At 54.5% G+C, this 20,123-nt stretch overlaps 1 protein-coding gene across 1 annotated transcript; it reads left to right on the forward strand.

Annotated features, from left to right (window-relative positions):
• The first annotated feature begins 1,104 nt into the window (after nt 1-1,104).
• IL22RA1 (interleukin 22 receptor subunit alpha 1) lies at nt 1,105-16,632 on the forward strand. The gene is made up of 7 exons (XM_059690824.1): nt 1,105-1,263; nt 4,193-4,325; nt 5,192-5,370; nt 7,518-7,675; nt 9,362-9,500; nt 13,493-13,614; nt 14,698-16,632. The coding sequence occupies exons 1-7, from the start codon at nt 1,221-1,223 to the stop codon at nt 15,607-15,609; spliced, it is 1,686 nt and encodes a 561-aa protein (XP_059546807.1). The 5' UTR covers nt 1,105-1,220; the 3' UTR covers nt 15,610-16,632.
• The last annotated feature ends 3,491 nt before the right edge of the window (nt 16,633-20,123 follow it).

The raw sequence follows: 20,123 nt of genomic DNA on the forward strand, positions 1-20,123 counted from the left end.
GACTTACGAGTGTCCCGACTAACGAGTTTTTTGAGATACCAGCTGTCTCTAGGCCGATTTTTTGCATTGACTTGATAGAGTAATTTGAGTTAACGAGCTCTTTAATGAGCTCGGTCTCGGAACGAATTAAACTCGTAAGTCAAGGCCCCACTGTACGTCCGAAAGGCAGGCCCTTAGGAGCCAGCTCTCCTGCTACTGGCCTCACTCAGCCTGCCGGGTCCCTCGGGTCAGCCAAACGCTCCCCAGGGCCGGAGAGCTATGGCCATGTCCACCCTAACCAGAGTCCAGGCCCCTTCAATGTTCCCTGAGGTCCAGTGAGAAGGAGAAGATATTTCCTAAATTATTTAGAGAATTATTTCCTAAACACCCATCCCAACGAACTTCACGTTAATCCCCATGGATACAGCTCCTGGGAGAATGATGGTTTGGGTGAGCGGTTTGAATCTTCATTGTCCCGAACTAGAGGCCCACTCATGAATTTTGCCCCCATCGTTAGCCCAGTAGGCAGTCCCGGAAGTTTGAGATTCGTACTTTCCTCCCCAACCTCCAGCAGGTCCCAGACCTTAAAGGCTCAAGTGCCAGCAGCCCCCTAGGTCCTAGGGCCTAGGAGGAAGGCTCTCCAGCATGGGGACCTGCTTTCCATGGGGCACAGGGGGCAGCGGACAGCCTCTACCTCCTCCTGCCAGAGCAAAGCCAAGGAGTCTCAGCTTTTCCTTTGCCACAAGGAACATTCTGGAATATGTTTTCTGCTCCCTGGTCCAGTTCTTTTCCTCAGGGAAAACCCCTGGGGATGGAACTACTGGGGCAGCATGCACGAGCTCCAGGCTTTTGCTACCCGGTGCCAAATTGCTCTCTGATAAGGCCGTATGGTGTGGATCCTCGTTGCCTCTCCTGCTCCCAGCTCCCTGATAACCGCTGAAGAGCCTTGGGATGAATCAGCCACCAGACCAGATAAACAGGCTGGCCCGTCACTATGGCTACTTTCTGCATCTAGGAAAGGAACTCCCTCCACTCCCACCCAGGACCTGGAATGCCGAAGCACCCGCACCAGGCACCTTTGTACCCGGCCCCACGGCTCAGGTCCCGCCCTCCCCACTGGCCCCGCCCTGAGCCCTGAGCCCGGGTGGAGCCAGCTGCCAAGGCGGCAAAGCTTCCCAGCCTCCCTCGCCCGGCGCTTGGACCGGAGGGGAGGCCAAGAGGGTTGTGTGCCCAGTGGCCCGATGAGGACGCTACTGACCATCCTGGCTGCGGGATCCCTGGCCGGTGAGTGCCCACCTTCCCGGGAGCCAGTGCGCAGGGGCATCTCCCTGCACCCTGCCTGGCCCAGGACATCTCCCTGCACCCTGCCTGGCCCAGGACAGCCGGTTTCAGTTTCTCCTCTGCTGGGACTGAGCTGCACACTGCGGCGGGGTGGGCAAACCCTGCTCCCTCCACACCCTGGGGGGCCTCTTCCAGTCCTTCTTGCGAGACCTGAAAGGGCATTTTCTCCCACAGTGGCCAAATGTGCAGCCTGAAGAGGTCCTAACGCACCTGGCCCTTTCCAAAGGGGATGAGAGGGCATAGTTTTCAAATTCAATTAGGTGGACTTTTTTTAATCCTCACCCAAGGATATGTTTTCATTGATTTGAGAGAGAGAAGAAGGGAGAAGGAGAGAGAGAGAAACATCAGTGTGAGAGAGAAGCATTGATCGGTTGCCTCCCATAGGTGCCTCAACCGGGGATCAAACCCACAACCTAAGTCTGTGCCCTGACTGGGAATTGAACCTGCAACCCTTTTTGGTGCACAGGACGACTCTCCGGCCAAGTGAGCCGCCGGGCGGGGCTGCTGGATGCTTTGATGCATCATTAAGGAGAAGTTTCTGGCAGATGCGTGAGATCCTAGGTTGTGTCTGCTCTCTAAGAAGCTTAATAAGATTCAGGGACCTTTCTCAGGAAGTAAAAGTATAGTCCTTGCTGGAGAGGGGGGATGGCCTGGGCAAGGCCTTGCAGGTCAAGAGCAGGATGAGCCCATGAAGGGGCAGAGCTTCCCGGCCAGTGCCGACTGGACCCCCCATGTTTCCAGCTGCTGCCCAGGCCCCTCCAGTCTCCTCTCTCCCTGCCGTCACACCAGGCCCAACCCCCTGGGGGCTTTGATAAGCTAGGAAGATACGCATCCTCAAGAGACACCAAGACGTGTTCCTTTAGACCCCCACCCGTTCTGGTTGGGAGCCATGGAGGCCCCTGGCCCTTTAAGACAGGGAACTCAGCGGTCGCAGTCCCTGGGCGGTTGGTAAGGTCACTCAGGGACCCGGGTTCGCTCACCCCAGCTTTCTCGGGCTGATTCCAGAGCATGTGGAATTGCCTTTGTTTGTTTGTTTGTTTGTCCTCAGCTTCCCATCTGGTTGACGTAAAATTATGTATTCATAAAAATGTGCAAACTTTCTTTTATAAAGTCTACAGTGTGTCAGTCTCTGCAAGACACACGTTTTCCCGGGATTTCACAATGTAGACTTTCATCCGGGAAGTGTAGACATGACCCAGGCTGAGGAACGGATGATGCATGTGAGGAGGAAAAGAAATGAGTGGGGGTGGGAGGAGAGGGGAGAATTGTTAGCCCTTGACACCTCCTAAAAGAGGGGGCCCGGCCAAGGTCCAGCCACCCCATTTCAGGGAGCCAACTTCAGTTCCCTCCTGAGCGGTGGGAACTCCACCCAACCGGGGCCATTGCCTCCTGAGCATGTCCCAGCCTCAGCCACCTGCCTTCCCTCAACCCCCACAGCCCACAGGATACGGACCCCAAGGAGTCATCTTCCCACTGCAGACCGTACCCCTTCGCTACGGAGGGCTAAACCCCCCGACCCCGCACCCCCAACAGACCTTGCCCTTCTCTCAAATCCCAACCTCTCTCTCTCCTGCCCTTGACCTTAGCACCCCACTGGAAGCCATATTCTGTTCTGACCTCAAGCAGAGCCTTTGCCTTCCCGAGAAGGCACATAGTAGGTGGACAGGGCTTGGTTTGGCTGGCAGAGAGGCAGGAATTTACAAACATGTTCTTTATCTTTGATTGAAATTACTGACTTTGGGCAAGTTACTTCTTAGACATCTTAGTTGACTATCTCTAAAATATGAGTGAGGATACCAACTTCAGGTGGGGTATGAAGCAAAAGAGAGCACCCTAGCTAGTTTGGCTCAGTGGATAGAGCATCGGCCTGTGGACCAAAGGGTCCTGAGTTCAATTCCCAGTCAGGGCACATGCCTTGGTTGCGGGCTTAATCCCAATAAGGGGTATGCAGGAGGCAGACGATCAATGATTCTTTCTCCTTGTTTATGTTTCTGCCCCTCCCTCTTCCCTTCCTCTCTGAAATCAATAAAAAAATGTTTTAAAAAAAGAAGTGGATGAGAGACAACAACAAGTGTCGGAAAGGATGTGGAATAATTGGACCACTCAGACATTCCTGGTGGGAATGTAAGATGGTGTGCAGCCACTTTGGAAAACAGGTTGGCAGTTCTTCAAAAACTTAAACATAGAGTTACCATACGACCCAGCTATTCCACTTCTAGCTGAAAACCCAAGAGAACTAAACACATATGTCCATTTGAAAATGTGTATACAAATGTTCACAGCAGCATTAGTCACAAAAACCAAAAAATGGAAACAACACAAACGTCCATCGGCTGGTGAATGGACAAACAAAATATGGTACAGCCATACAATGGCATATTACTCAGCACTCATTCATGCTACAGCATGGATGAACCTGGAAGACATTGTGCTAAGTGAAAGAAGCCAGACACGAAGGCCACATGCTGTACAACTATTTATATAAAAAGTCCAAACAGCAAATCCATAGAGACAGAAGGCGGGTTAGTGGTAGCCTAAGCATGGGAAAGGGGAAGAATGGAGGGTAGACTGACAATGGACACAGGGTGATGTGATAGCGGTAATGGTTGGCATTAATAGTGGTAATGGTTGCACAGTTTTGTAATATACTTGAAAAAACCACTGACTTGTGCGCTTTAAATGGTGACTTCTATGGAATGTGAATTGTAGCTCAATAAAAAGGGACACTGAGACGTGAAGGAGAGCAGCGATGGTCGGGGAGCACAGTCTCTGGTGAGGGGGCGGGTGCTGTTTCTCACTCCCCCTCCTTGGACACTGTGTGCTGGGGGCGGGGTGGACGGGCCTCTGCTCACCCTGCTCCCCCTTCCAGCAGCTCGCATTGCCGAGGACACCTCGGATCTGCTTCAGCACGTGACATTCCAGTCCAGCAACTTCGAAAACATCCTGACCTGGGACAGCGGGCTGGAGAGCGCCCCAGACACGGTCTACAGCGTCGAGTATAAGACGTAGGCTTCCCTCCCAACACGGCCTCTTCTGACTCTGCTCTGAAACCAGCCCCTCCAAGAAAACGCCCCCTTCCACGTGCCCCCCACCCTGACTGGTGTTCCACCCCCCAGTGTAGCTCTGCTTTTTGATTCTTTTGCAGAGGGAAGATGAAATAATGGTTAAAAGTATGGGTCTGGCTTGAATGCCAGCCCTCACCTACATAACCTCGGTCAATCGGGTAGCCACACCAAGCCTCAGTTTTCCCATCCATAAAGTAAGAATAGCGATAGTGCCTTCATCATACGTTTGTTAGGTGGGTAGTCATGGGCACTGGCGCCCCGCAAACAATTGTTTTATTGTTGTTGGCGAGACTAAGCCAACACAAACTTGTGCCCACCCCTTTGCACCTATGCCCTCGGTCCCCCGCAGGGAAGGCAGGCTGGCATGGGCTCAGGGGTCTGCAAACCCAGCTTTCATTCCTGGTCCTGCCACTTCATCCTGTGGCAAGTCACTCCCCCTCTCTGAGCCTCAGTTCCCTCATCTGTAAAGTGGGGTAATAGCGCCTACCTCGAAGGGTTATGGCGACAATGAGCCCAGAATGTGGACTCAGACTGGCTGGGTTCAAATCCTGGCCCCCCCCCAGGCATGCTTCAAACACCTGGGCATAATTTACTCCTAAGCCTCAGCTTCCTTATTTGAAAAGGAGTGAGAATAATGTCTTAATCTCACAGGATCAATGTGAGGACTCACAAGTCATCCACATAAAAGTCCTGGAACACAGAACATGCTGAGTAAATATTAGATATTGTTATCATTCTTAATAAACCACAGGCCTGACACCAGGCCTATTCATGCACCGTGTGCTCGGCCCCTCCCTGGCCTGCAGGTACGGAGAGGTAGGGTGGCTGGCAAAGAAGGGCTGCCAGCGGATCACCCGGAAATTCTGCAACCTGACCACGGAGACGGGCAGCCTCGAGAAGCTCTACTACGCCAGGGTGACCGCCACCAGCGCGGGAGGCCGGTCAGCCACCAAGATGACCGACCGGTTCAGCCCTCGGCAACACAGTGAGTAGGAGCCCCTCTTATTACGGGGGGAGAAAAGGGGGGTGGGGGCAGAAGGGCTCTGCCTTCATGGGTGGGGAGCGGGGCTGCTAGGGATGTGGCTTTTAGGGAAGGCCACCGGCTGACCCTGGAGGACGTCTTCCGGTGGTTGTTCATCCTCATCTCCATCCCACACCCCCTGGTTCAGGCCACCTTCATCTTTGCTCGACTACACGCCAGGCCTCTGAACTGTTCCCCCCGCCCCCCTCTCCCCCCCGCCACACACGCACACACACACACACACACACACACACACTCCTCCTTTGACTCTGTTCCAATCCTGAGTCTGATCTCAGCTCCCACATTACCTCCTATGTGAGCATCCCCACTCCCTGCCCCCAACCTGATTTTACAAGGTCACCACCTGGTATTCTTTTTTTTTTTTTTTAATATATTTTATTGATTTTTTTACAGAGAGGAAGGGAGAGGGATAGAGAGAGAAACATCGATCAGCTGCCCCCTGCACACTCCCCACTGGGGATGTGCCCGCAACCAAGGTACATGCCCTTGACCAGAATCGAACCTAGGACCCTTGAGTCCGCAGGCCGACGCTCTATCCGCTGAGCCAAACTGGTCAGGGCCACCTGGTATTCTTTATCAAAATTAGCTGTTCATCGTCTCCATAGCTCATATCCCAGTCTTCAATCCCTTTTTGCTTACCTGTGTATCGCTGGCCTCCACCGCTGACACGTGAACGCCGTGAGGGCATGTGTGGGTGTGGAATTCACCGTATTCCCAGACTTTAGCATGGTGCCTGGTACATAGGAGATGCTCCATTTGTAACTGATGAAAGAAGGAAGGAATAAATGAAGGAAGGAAGGAAGGAATATGCATTGCCAAATTCCCCACACTAGTTAAGCAGGTGATAATGTTCACTAACTCCACAACCACATGTGGTTTTTTTAAGAAAATAAAAAATTAAACAAGCTATTTTATTCTTTTCTTGTCTTGTTCAATTATAGAAATACACAAAGAAACATAACAGTAACCCCAAAGAATCTGAACATTTTAACACAACTGTATCTACTCCTTTGTAATCTGGCTGTTTGTTTTTCATATAGTGGTATCCTGGGCATTTATTTGCTCATGCCCATTAAATATTTTTTCAGAGCATGATATTTCACTGCTAAAAATGGTCCGTTCTAGGCCTGGTGTTGCTCAGGGGTTGAGGGTCAACCTATGAACCGGGAGGTCACAATTTGATTCCCAGTTAGGACACATGCCTGGGTTGTGGGCTTGATCCCCAGTGGGAAGCGTGCAGGAGGCAGCCAATCAATGGTTCTCTGTCATCATTGATGTTTCTATCTCTGTCTTTCTCTTCCTTCCTCTCTGAAATCAATAAAAAATACACTTTTTAGAAAAGGATCCATTCTATACAGGTACCCTAACTTGCTTCCCTAATTCACTTTTGAAAACATTTAGCTCAGTTTTTCAGTTTTATAAACACTGAAGTGAACTTTGTTTTAGCTCCGATGTTTTTCATCTTGGAGACCAATGGACCCTTGAGGGCTTTCATAAATTAGCTTCAGGGGAAGTGGGGCTCGTGAATCCCTGAAATTGAGGGCGAGATTTTTGCATATGTACATTTTAGAGGAGAGAAGAACCATCGCATTCATTCAGTGGCCAGGGGGGTCTGTAAGCCAGTCAAGGTCATTTGGCTGTTTAGAAAGTCTGTCTGAAGAAAGACTAAACTCTTAGGCCTGGCCACTGAGGCTGAATCAATAATAACGGGCACCCCAAACATGTCGATGAACCATCATCAGTCCCGAAAGCTGTCTGCCAGGAGGCTAGGGCGAAGGGCGCTCCAGGCAGACTCAAGGTGGGGTGAAGGGCCCAGGATGTAGGGGGGCTGAGCCAAAGGCATGATCAACCACCTAGGGGCCAGCGTCCCTCTCCCTGAGATCTTCCTACTCACTCTTGGTCACCCCTTTGCCATCCTTAAACCCAAACACCGGTTGCTTGCAGAACTGCTCTTTTCTCGCCTGTTTGGGCATCAACCTATGAGGCAGGAGGTCACGCAGAGCAGGGGCTGGCGTGGTCCAGGGCAGCCTCACACACTACTGGCTGGTTCCGATCTCTTTCTTTTCTTTCCTCTCTCTTCCTTTTCCCAGCTACCATCAAGCCACCTGATGTGACCTGTATCCCCACGGTGAGATCCATCCAGATGATAGTCCATCCCACCTCCACGCCCCTCCGGCTGACCCTGGAGGACATCTTCCATGACCTGTTCTACCGCTTGGACCTCCACATCAACCAAACCTACCAAATGGTAAATAAATGGCAACTACATATGCCACCCTGGTCCTTCCCTGCCTGGGACACCCACTTCCCCCTCAGTTAGATCTGCATTGCTTTAAGTAGGAAGGAGATGTGTTACATAAATTAGCATCTCCCAACACATGTCCCCAGCCTCTCCCGAGTGGAGTCACATACACAAGAGCACGCTAAAGCCTCTGACAAGTCCTGCACACCCAAGACCCCAGTCCCAATTTGTGTTTGACGCAACTTCTCCCAAATGTATTTGACCTTTTATTTTGTACAATATTGGTTTTCTTAATTTTTTGCCTAATGTCTTCTAACATTCTGGGGAACAACCTCTATTAACATCCTCTGGTGTCCACTTCAGGAAATTTCTTCTGGCTGGTTCTCCACTATTTGTGGGAACTGGATTCAGGCAGTGTCTTAAGATCTGTAATAATGGCCCTGACTGGTTTGGCTCAGTGGATAGAGCGTCAGCCTGCAGACTGAGGGGTCCTGGGTTTGATTCCGGTCAAGGGCATGTACCTTGGTTGCGGGCACATCCCCAGTGGGAGGTGTGGGAGGCAGCTGATCGATGTTTCTCTCTCATCGATGTTTCTGGCTCTCTATCCCTCTCCCTTCCTCTCTCTAAAAAAAAAAAATCAATAAAATATATTTAAAAAAAAAAAAAGATCTGTAATAATGAGAGATGGAAGGCAAGGGCATGAATTGTCAAACAATATACAAGTGATTTCCTTTTGTATTCAGAAAATATGTGGTATTTCCCCCCAGTATGTGCCACTAACTCATAATTCCATTGACTATTTCTGCACTCAAGGTAGTGGTGGTGATGGTGGTGGTGGTGGTGGTGGTGGTTACAGTAGTGATGGTGGTAGTGGTAGCAGTGATGGTGATGATGGTGGTGGTGGTGGTAGCAGTGATGGTGGTGGTGGTGGTGGATGTTATAGTGGTGATGATGGTGGTAGTGGTAGCAGTGATGGTGATGATGGTGGTGGTGGTGGTGGTCATGGTAGTGGTGGTAGCAGTGATGGTGGTGGTGGTGGTGGTGGTGGTTGTTACAATAGTGATGGTGGTAGTGGTAGCAGTGATGGTGATGATGGTGGTGGTGGTGGTAGCAGTGATGGTGGTGGTGGTGGTGGATGTTATAGTGGTGGTGATGGTGGTAGTGGTAGCAGTGATGGTGATGATGGTGGTGGTGGTGGTCATGGTAGTGGTGGTAGCAGTGATGGTGGTGGTGGTGGTGGTTGTTACAGTGGTGGTGATGGTGGTAGTGGTAGCAGTGATGGTGCTGATGCTGGTGGTGGTGGTGGTCATGGTAATGGTGGTAGCAGTGATGGTGGTGGTAGTTATAGTAGTGATGATGGTGGTAGTGGTAGCAGTGATGGTGATGATAGTGGTGGTGGTGGTGATGGTAGTGGTGGTAACAGCAGCTAGTATGTACTGAGTGCTTACTATGTACCAGACACTCTTCTAAGTGAGAGTACGTGAGGCTTAGTGACTGACTAGATTTGGGGATAGGCAGGGGGATGGGGACGGAGCCCTACAGACTGACCGCCCATTTCTGGTTTGGGAGCTGGTGGTGCCCTTGCACCAAGTGCAGTCACCCAGGCAGAGGTGTGAGAGGTGTAGGCGACCTGGGCTCCGCGTGGAGGTCGGGGTATAAGAGGAGTCACTCTGGGTTCTCTGCCAATTTCAGCACCTTGGAGGCAAGCAGAGAGAATACGAGTTCATTGGCCTGACCCCCGACACGGAGTTCCTTGGGACCATCACAATTTTTGTTCCAACCTACTCCAAAGAGAGTGCCCCCTACACGTGCCGCGTGAGGACACTGCCAGGTAAGTGTGGCCGAAGCGGAGGGAGGTGGGACGCCTGAGCTCCAGTCTCGACTGTGCGCTTTCCTCCCTGTAGCCAAGGCGAGGCTGGGCAGTGCTCTCAGAAACTGCGAAGGGTGATTATTAAAGTCAATCTTTGCTTATCCACAAACACAGTAGCTGATGGGTAATCATAGCACATGTTTAATCTCCACCCTCCAGCCTGGGTCCGGATTTCCTCTCTCTGGCCTGCTTAGGGTGCACCCCGGCAAAGCAACTGCACCTTAATATTAACCCAGGTGACAGACACTGGGAGATTATCTGCAGGGGGGGAGCAGAGGAGATAAAAAGATCCCTCAATATCTCCCAGGGTCAATTAATAACAAGAGCAATGAGAGCTAGCATCTGTGCGGTGCTAACCAGGGACCAGGCACGACTGAGCGCAACCCTATTATCACCTTCATTTGACAGATGAGGAGGCAGGGTCAGAGTGGCTCGGTCACTTGCCCGAGATCACACAGGTGGTGGGGGATAGAACCGGGCCCCATGCTGGAGGCCACGCCCTCCCCGTTGTGCTGCTGCAGAAATAGCTTTGAGTCACTGGCTCGGTGCTCTCTTCCTCTGGCACCTTGGAACTCGACTCTCTTCATGAGCCGGGTGACGTTTTTTATTGGTGTTTATTTTCACAGACAGATGGGAATGTAATGCTCAGAGCAGCGAGTTTGGAGGGTGAAAGGGATAGCAGTGGGTTGGATTTGGAGAGCCGGACTCCACCTTAGTCATCTGGTTTGGATGAATGAGGTCAGCCGGTGAGTTCTGTCCTAATGCGCAGAGGAGAGGCGGCTGGGTGCGCGGGCCCTCGGGTATAACTGCAGCGGGATCGGTGCTAGTCCTCCGTTTTGTTCGGAAACTCAACTCACCATTTGCCCCAAGAGCCTACAGGGGCCGGCTTTCTCCCCCACAGTGCATTCGTGTCGGGGGACGCCTGTCCGATGGGACAGCCAGCACTGGCCACGTGCCCGGGGCAGGCCCGCCCTGGGGACAGGGCCACTCAGGAGACCAGAATAGAATTTGGCAAGAGGAAAACTAGAGGAAGGAAACCAGTGTTACAGGCGCTAAGCTGGGAGCGTATAGATGGCCGGTGACCCTCTCCCCCAGCCCAAACTAGACAAATCTCACCCATTCCTGGCCCGCCCCGCCCCTACCCTGCTTTTTGACAGCCGGCGGACCACTCCTCCCGCATCCTTCCATTGGCTTGTTCTTTCTTAATCTAGCTCAGTGGTTCTCAACCTTCCTAATGCCGCGACCCTTTCATACATTTCCTCATGTTGTGGTGACCCCCAATTTCATTGTTACAAACTGAACATAATTAAAGCATAGTGATTCATCACGAAAACAATATGTAATTATATATGTGTTTTCCGATGGTCTTAGGCGACCCCTGTGAAAGGGTCGTTTGACCCCCAAAGGGGTCGCGACCCACAGGTTGAGAACCGCTGGTTCTAGCTCATGATGTGATGCCGCTTTTATATAAATCACACTTCTTGTTGGCTATTTCCTGCTGGCATACAGAAGGCACTGTATTCTCGAAAATAAAGTATGTTAATAACAATTCCTACCATTTATTAAATGCCTACTCTATTGCCAAGCACTGTGTTAAATGCTTTACGTACATGATCCCATTTGGTTTATATAACAATCCTGCAAGATGGGTAGCCTCATCCCCATTTCAGAGGAGGGACTCTGGCTCAGAGAGGTTAAGCAACTTGAAGGTGACCACACAGCTGGTCAGCAAGCCTCATTAGGTTCATCTGATCCTGAAGCCTGAGCTCTAACCACCCCTTTGCTATTTTGTTTACAGCTAATCGCCCCCACTGCTCTCTTACTCCCCTTCCTGCCGTTTCAGAGTGATAAGTCCTGCCCTTGACCCTGTCTCCTGGAGCCTGTCTTATCCCCAGAGCCTAGAATCTCCACTGGATCTACCTCTCAGGATATCTGGGACGGTCACAGAGCAACATCCTAGTATCTTGATGCTGGAAAGGACTCTAGGGGTCACCTCACTCCATGTCTGACTTTTACAGATGAGTAAACTGAGGCATCCTGATGTTGGGTCTATGAGGATGAGCTTTGGAGTTACGCATGTCCATTCTGACTTTTCCACTGAGTTGCTGGGTGACCTTGGTCAGGTCGCTTACCCTCTCTGAGACTCAGCTTCATTCGACGTAAGCAGGGCGTGTCCCTGGCTCTCTGTGTCTGATGAGGTGACACAAGTAGAGCACCCACACAGGGCAAGGCACATCTTAAGAATTCAGTAATCACTGGCTGCTGTCATTCATACGCGGTAGAGCAGAGAGGGTTGTGCAACAGAGAGGAGGATGTGCAACCGAGAGGAGGATCAGGGGCCGAGCCAGACATCTAACCCCCCACTCGCGAGCGCTGCTTCTACTATTTCTTCCTGTCTCCTCGTGGGTGAAATGGCGCATGGAAAGTTCCGCGTCCCTGTCCTGTCCTGGCACAAGGAGAGTGGTTTTCCATGCGGTCTGTCACGTACAGACAGTCGGGTCATATCTTCTCCCTGGAGCATGCTGGGAGTGTCGTGTGGCAGGGGCAGGGTATGGCCCGAGCTCAGGGCCGGGGGAGGAGCGAGGGGTGGGCGAGATGTCGAGGCTCCGGTCCACAGCGTTCACGGTGAATGCCAAGGTCATTGGCAGCTGGTGCACGGCAACTCCAGCTGAAGCCGCCGGGCGGGGAACAGGAGGGTGCTTTGGAGAGTCAAGACCCCTGGATGATACCAATCCCCAGTTTTAAACAAAAAGCTCCAATGACTTCTTCCTCCCCAGCCCCTCACCAGTCCCCCCTGGGTTGGTGACAGGAAGTGTGACATGCCTGGCTGTGCCCATCCCAGAGCCGGGACCACCGGGAGAGGGAGCACACCAAAGCCCTCGGGCATCTGTTTCCTTCCCTTTTAGAAAGGGCAGTGCCTCCCCTGCCTCCTGAGCAAGGTGGTCCCCGATACCCAGGCCTTTGCTTGGAAGGGGGGGACAGCCCCTCCTTTTGTCACTCCCCCCCCCCACAGCCCTGCCAGGGAGGCAGGCTGTCCTCAGAGCAGGGAGAGAGGGGGCGCTTCAGAAGGCCCCCCTCCACCCCCACGCTGAGTACCCTGGACCCCGAAGTCCCCAATGGAAATGCCCCGCCTGTGTCCACTCCGGGCAGATCTCTCGAGTTCTTCCTCCTAAGGCAGTGGTTCTCAACCTTCCTAATGCCGCGACCCTTTAATACGGTTCCTCATGTTGTGGTGACCCCCAACCATAAAATTATTTTCATTGCTACTTCATAACTGTAATTTTGCTACTGTTATGAATCGTAATGTAAATATCTGATATGCAGGATGTATTTTCCTTGTTACAAATGGAACATAATTAAAGCATAGTGATTAATCACAAAAACAATATGTAATTATATATGTGTTTTCCGATGGTCTTAGGCGACCCTGTGAAAGGGTCATTCGACTCCCAAAGGGGTCGCGACCCACAGGTTGAGAACCGCTGTCCTAAGGGGAGACACTCCGTTGGCGTGCAGACCTTCGGCCCAGAGGGTCCCCTTAGCTGGCTATTGATTGGGGGCCTGGATGAGCTTGGCCACGTGGGCTGGGGCCACGTGCGAGGCCCTGGCATTGTGAGCTGCAGCCAGTGGGCAGGGGCCTTGGCACAGTTCCCCAAGGAGCCTGTGAACAGAATTCAAACCAGGCCTCCCAGCTTGTTATGAAAAGCCCATCTGTCAAGGTGGGAGCATAGACCATATTTACAAACAGCGTGAAACAGGATTGACAAATTCTGAATGTTTAGATGGGGTGGGGCGGGGGGAGGGAAAGGAGGAGGAGACTCTTTGTTTGTGCTCTTGCCACCCTTCCAGTAGCAGCGGCTCCCAGGCCAGGTCTGAGGAGGGTGGGGAAACCCTCGGATGGACTCACCCTCCAGGGCCTCACCCTCCCTGTTCTGGTCTCTTTGCTCACGCAGACCGGACATGGACCTACTCCTTCTCCGGGGCCTTCCTGTTCTCCATGGGCTTCCTGGTCGCAGGGCTCTGTTACCTGAGCTACAGATACATCACCAAGCCGCCTAAGCCTCCCCACTCCCTGGTGAGCACCCCACCTGGCGCAGGAGGGGGAGGTGTGGGAGGACCCCCAGCAGCCGAGGGCGTAGGCCCGGGGATCCCTGGCTCTCCCTGAAGTGCAGGGGTCAGAGCACAAAGCAGAAAGGCAGGCCTCGGTTCTCCCTCCGACATGAAGAGCTTGGTCAGGTGGGCTGGGGCGTCCTAGCCATGCCAGGCCCCTGGCACTGTGAGAGGCCAGGCTTGGCAGGGGCGCCTGAAGGGTGGGAGTCGGGAAGAGCGGGCTTGAAAGAGAGAACCACGCAGCCTGGAGCATCCACGTCCAGGCAGGCGGAGTGGGACCCGAGAGCTGGCCCCTGCAGGGCCGCAGAGCGGTGGGCGCTGGGGGTCCCCGAGCTCAGCCCTGTCTCAACAGCAGCCAGTTCCACCCCCTGGGAGCACGGGCCAGATCTTAGCATATTTTTTCAAGAGAAGTCAGAATTGCAGATGATAATGTGAAATCTCTCAATTTTCAAGTAAACCACACATGTCCCATTGCAGCCCCCGTCTGGCCACCAGCACTGCATCCGCTAAAGGCCCTCCCACAGGCCGCAGCCCAGGCCCGGCGCTCGGGGGGGGGGGGGGGGGGGCCTCTCGCCCATCTGAGGGGCTCAAGGACAGTGCACTCACTGTCACAGCCCAGATGAGCCATTTCCTATGAAACTCTCCTGGTCTCCCCTGCCCCCCATCCCTTCCCACCTTGCCCCCCACATTGGCCCTTAGAAACCCCTGAGCAAGAAGCAGTGTGGGCCACCACCTCCAGAGCGTACCCCCAGGCCACCCCAAATCTAAGTCATCTACCTCCTGGACTATCTACCTCCCGGAGAAACCGTAGTGGGACCCTCCCTCTGAGAGAGCCCCCCAGGAGAGGCCTCAGCTCCAGGCCGGCAGCCCTGCCCTTGTGGGGGGTGGGGGGCCGCATTTAGCGGAACCTCGGAGCGGCGAAGGGACCTGTGGGATATGCACTTGAAAAGCCCCCGATGGCCTCTGCCTCCCCACGGAGGACCTCACCCCCGGCGCCCTCGGGGAGCTGGGAACGGGTCCTCACGGGGCTGTTGTTGTCCCCGAGCAGGACGTCCAGCGTGTACTGACCTTCCAGCCGCTGCGGTTCATCCAGGAGCACGTGCTGATCCCCGTCCTGGACCTCAGCGGCCCCAGCAGCCTGGCCCAGCCTGTCCAGTACTCCCAAGTCATGGTCTCTGCGCCCAAGGAGCCCCCGGGAGCCCCCCCGCTGCACAGCCGGTCTGAGATCACCTACCTCGGGCAGCCGGACCTCTCCATCCTGCAGCCCTCCCGGGCGGCGCCCCCCCAGGCAGGCTCCCCGCCGTCCTACGCTCCCCAGGCTGCCCCTGAGGCCGGGCCCCCAGCCTACACACCTCAGGTCACCCCCGAGGCTAAAGCCCCACCCTACACTCCGCAGGCCGTCTCTTCCTACGCCCCCCAGGCCGCTCCGGACAGCTGGCCCCCGTCCTACGGGCTGTGCATCGGGGGGTCTGGCAAAGGCTCCCCTCCGGGGACACCCTCTGGTCCCAGACCCCTCAGGACTGAGGGTCAGCTCCAGAAAGAGCCACCAGCCGCCGACCTCGCCCTGCAGGGGTTGGCTTCCGGGGCCACGGAGGAGCCCCAAGAGGCCAAACCCTTCCCCCAGCACCTGTGCGTTGACCCGGACAGAGCACCCGACGCGACTGTGCTGCACAAGGGGGAGCCAGGGACACCGGGGTACCTGAAGGGCCAGCTGCCCCTCCTCTCCTCTGTCCAGATCGAGGGCCACCCGGGGTCCCTCCCTCTGCACACTCCTTCCCTCCCATGTTGTCCCATGGACCAGGGCTCACGTCCCGGGGGGCTGCTGGAGTCCCTCGTGTGTCCTAAGGATGATGGTCCCGGGTCCGAGCCTGAGGCCCCTGGGGCCTCAGCCCTGGAGCAGCCCGCAGAGCTGGACTCCCTCTTCAGAGGCCTGGCGCTGACCGTGCGGTGGGAGTCCTGAGTGGACGGCAGGACGGCCTGGGGCTTCCCCCTCACCCCCAGCCCAACCTCACATCCGCTGCTGTCACTTCCAACCCATCATGCCGTGCACACAGCCCGCCCGCCTCCGTGGGGGCCCTGAGGGAACCAGACGAAGGGCAGGTGGCGTTGGGCCTTCCCAGGGCGGGAGCAGGAAGACTCGATGAGGACATCAGATGGGGAGTGATGGGCACGCATCCTGTGCCAATGAGTGTGTGCCAGTGAGTGCGTGCGCAGAGCTCTGCAGGGAAGGCGGGACCGTCAGTGCGGGGAGGTAACTAACGTAGGGGGACTTCCAAGGCTGGGGCCCAAGCTCCTAATACGCTGGGCACAAGGTTCTCTAGGAACCTAGCCTCCTCGCCCCGCTCCTGGCCAGTTTCATAATCTAGTTCCACGGAGAGGGAGGTCTGCCTCCTCTGTGACTCCCCAGGTGAGAGAAGGAGCTGGGGAAAGGATGCCTCGTAGCAGGCTGGGCAGAACCAGAGCAACCTGCGCTGCTGCCGAGGTGAGAAGCAGCGCCATGGCCAGGCTCCAGGGAGGGGTGCGGCCTGGGGCTCATTCCCAACCAGGGCTGCTGCCTGAAGTCGCAGCATTCCAACTCCACTCCTCAGCTGGAGGCTGCGCCCCCAGGGAAATGCAGGTCCACCAGGGAGGGAGGGCCTTTCCGTGGAGGGAGTTTCAGACCCCATCCTGAGAGCAGGGTTTGGAAGGAAATGGGCCCACGTGGCCCCTGAAGGAGACACAACCAACACCAGCACTGACTTCACGACTGTGGAAACTCAGCCTTGGGTTGAGCCCATCTGGGGCAAATTCCAGCCTCACCACTTACCACCCGTGTGACTTCAAGCAAATGAATCAGCGCTCAGAACCGCAGTTTCCTCCTTGGTAAATGGGTGTGAGAGCCCCTACCTCGCCGGGTAGTGGTGAGGGTGAAATTAAACAACGTCTGTAAAGTGTGTGAGTTGTCTGGCTCAGGGCAGTGCCCAATACATGGTAGCTACTTCCTGTTGTGATTTTTTTTTTTTAAAACAGGCAGCACAAGACCCACTGCCCCAGTTCCGGTTGGCTTCAGACCAGGCATTTTCTCAGATGATCCTGCTTTCCCCAGGATTGCTCCAGGCCAGGCCAGGGAGCTAGGCTAGTCTGTCTGGTGGAGGAAGCCAGGGATGGAGTCACAGGGCCTCCCGGAAGCAGGGACCAGGGGCAAGTGGAGCCTTCTTCCCGAGGTTGTAAGTGGGAGCTGTTTCGGGGTGTCGGCATGCTCAGGTGGCCCCTTTGCGGGGAGCCCCCAGGCCTGCCCCCTCACCCGCATGTCTGCTCACGCAGGGAAAGGGCCTTGCTCTGTGCTTTCGGGGTGTCGGTACACCCTTTGTGCCATTTGCATCTCAGATGAGAAAACTGAGGCCCCGAGCGGAGAAGGGACTCACCCAGGGGCCCCATTGAGCCCATGACGCGGTCGGAGCTCGAACCTAGTGCTTTTTGTTCTCATCAAGAGAAAGGACTTTGCACACCAGTTTGGATTCTCGGAGGATGAGACATGAGGAGGGGAGGGCCCCCATGGGGTCCCCGTCACCTTCCTGTCCCAAAGCCGATCTGAACATCTCTGAGAAACAGGACGATGTCCTGCTGCCTTGATGTGGCCTTCTGGAGTGTTCCGTGCCAGCACAGCCGAGGGTGAGCCTGAGGGGGGAGGGTGGTGGTGGTGAAGGATTGAGAAAAGACAGACAAGAGAATGAAAGCTGGGTCTGGACGCGACGCTGTCCTCTCTAATGGAGAGCTAGCGACAGCGTCATGGACTACCAGCCGTGTCTTTATTTTGTAGCCAGATTCCACAAGGCAAAGTAAGGGCGTGGTCAAGATGTTTACAACATTCTCGTGGGTTTCGAATCTGCTCAATTACATGCACCTGAACTCTATCAAGCCCACATGACTCAGCCACGTGGGACCACAGGTCGGACCGTAGGGTCAAGCTTACAACCATAGCCTTTGGCTATAATGGTGCTGGGCGGGCTCTGCCCTCCGAGCTGGGACTTGCACGTGGCTTTGCCATGAGAGGACTGTGCCCTCTCATTAGTCCGAGGCTTGAACCTGTCCAAACACTGTAGCCGCTCTCCACACAGGAGAGAGTACAGTGTCCTCCGTCCCCTGAACCCAGATATGCCCTCCCTCCCCTCCCTGCGACAAGCACCAGGTGGTGTTGCTCTTATCTGTTTGCAATTAATATTTAACATTTCAGGGTTGCCGGTTTAGGCCCAATAGCTCCATAAGAGAGGGTGGGCCGCCCTCCCAAGCACCCCAGGCCCATTCTCCTCCTAGCAGCCACTAAGTTGGCGTTAATGAATGCTCCCCCTCTCCCCACTCTGCAAACAAGGCTGCTTCCTGTCACTTGGGATGAACTTGTTAAGTAATGAACAACAGCTTCACAGCTGGACTTCTCTCACCAGGCGGTTGGGACCAGGCAACACAGGAGTTTTTTTTATTAAAAGCCATAAACCTCTCTTCCACTTCACAGGGCCACAGGCTCTCTAAGCTCCTCCGAGTGACAGATGTACCAAGGACTCCGTGACTCTTGAGGGTGGAGTCTGAGTGCCTGCGGAGGGAGGTGAACGGCTGACCGAGTACTGTGACCCTGGTCAGGCCGGACTCCTCCCAGGACAGGCGGCAGGCTGCACCCCGGCAGGTCTCCGGTCTCCTAGGCAGGCAGCCCAGGCCTGCAGTTACAGCCACAACCAATAGAGGGCAGTGTCCTGGGCCCGGGAGCAGGGCTGGGACCTGGGCGTTCCTGAGTGACCCAGGCCCTGAACCCATTAGCAGGAGCTGCCACCTGCCTCCAGGCCCGGCAGAGCCCAGCCCAGGAGGAAAGGAACAGAAGCAGTCGGAGATGAGGAGGAACTCAGGCACGTGGCCCCGCGGTTTCAGTGGGCGATGACTCCTTTTGTATTATTGATATTTGCAAAGGAGGAAATGTTGCTCGGGGAGGTGACTGGCCCAGGTTGTTTCCTAAACTTGCCTCATCCTGAGAATCCCCTGGGAGCTTCATAAAAATACAACTTCCTTAGCCCCCACCCCCCACCCCCGCCCCGGCACACACACACACACACACACACACACACACACACACACACACCTTCCTGCTAAATCCATGGCTCCTGGGGAATCTGAGTTTTTAACAAGCGTTTTTAGCGATTCACCTCAGACATGTTGAGGGAATAGTGCCCTTATACCAACAGTCTCCCTGTTCATGGCCTCGAATCACCTCCCTAGAGTCACCCCCATTATACCCCCTGGATGGGGGTAGGGCTACTTGGGTGGTATTTCAGTCTGTGCCGCCTGCAGACCCGCCGCCTCCCAAGCCCTGGACCCCAGGAACACAGAGGGGTTGTTTGCCTGAGTTTTCAGCCACAGAAGAGGGGCTGATGGCCTGGAGCTCCTCCCAGGTCCCCGGGAGACCAGGTCCCTCTGGCCCCTCCCAGTCTGAGTGTCAGCCTGGACCAGGAAGCTGTGGCCAGATGTCAACACCAAGGCTTGTCCCTGTTGCTGTCCCTGCCCTGCCTTCCAGAAAGTGGGATAGACAAAAACAAGCTGAGGCAGGAACGGATGGACAGATACAGACAACCCGGCCTCGCCTGCTGGTGCCGATCTGGCAGGACACACAGCTCTGAGGCCCAGCCCCCTGCTCATCCCCCATGTTCCCTTCCCACTCTGCGATGGAGGGGCACGAGGAAGACCCGTTTTGACCTGTAAGTGCGAGGAGAACAGTGATCGGGAATAACCTGAAGTGCAGGAATGATAGAGGGAGTGCGGGATAAGGAAGGTCGGGGGGTGGGGGGAGAAGCACTGGCCGGACAGCTCTCCACATGGCCACAGGAGAGCCGTCAGCTGTCTGGGAAAATGGTGAGGAGGTTCAGGGTGGTTGGTAGGTGAAGTGGGGGGTCAAAGGACTGTCCTACATGTCCATAGGCCCAGGGAAGGCAATAGAAGGGAAAAGAAGAGAGGAAGGGGGAGGAAGAAGGAAATACTTTGAAGAGTAAATTAGCCTTGAGTCACATACTATAGCAGACATTTTACACATTGTAACCTCATACTCATTCTGCAAGATAAGTATTTGTTCATTCATTCATCCATTCATTGTTAAACAGGCAGACACCGAGGGCCCAGCTGTATGCCAGCCACTGTTCTTGGGGTTAAGGATATAGCGAATAAGACAGGCAGGCAAGTTCCCTGTTGTCTTAGATCTTATCTCCAATTTACCCATTAAAAAAACAAAGCCCTTGCCCGGCCAGTGTGGCTTGTGGTTGAGTGTCTACCTATGAACCGGGAGGTCACAGTTCGATTCCCGGTCAGGGCACATGCCCGTGTTTCAGGCTTGATCCCCAGTAGGGGGCGTGTAGGAGGCAACCGATCAATGATTCTCTTTCATCATTGATGTTTCTATCTCTCTCCCTCTCCCTCTCTGAAATCAATAAAAACATATTTGTAAAAACAAAACACACAAAC

The sequence above is a fragment of the Myotis daubentonii genome, chromosome 3, assembly GCF_963259705.1.
Source record: "Myotis daubentonii chromosome 3, mMyoDau2.1, whole genome shotgun sequence".
Lineage (NCBI taxonomy): Eukaryota > Metazoa > Chordata > Mammalia > Chiroptera > Vespertilionidae > Myotis > Myotis daubentonii.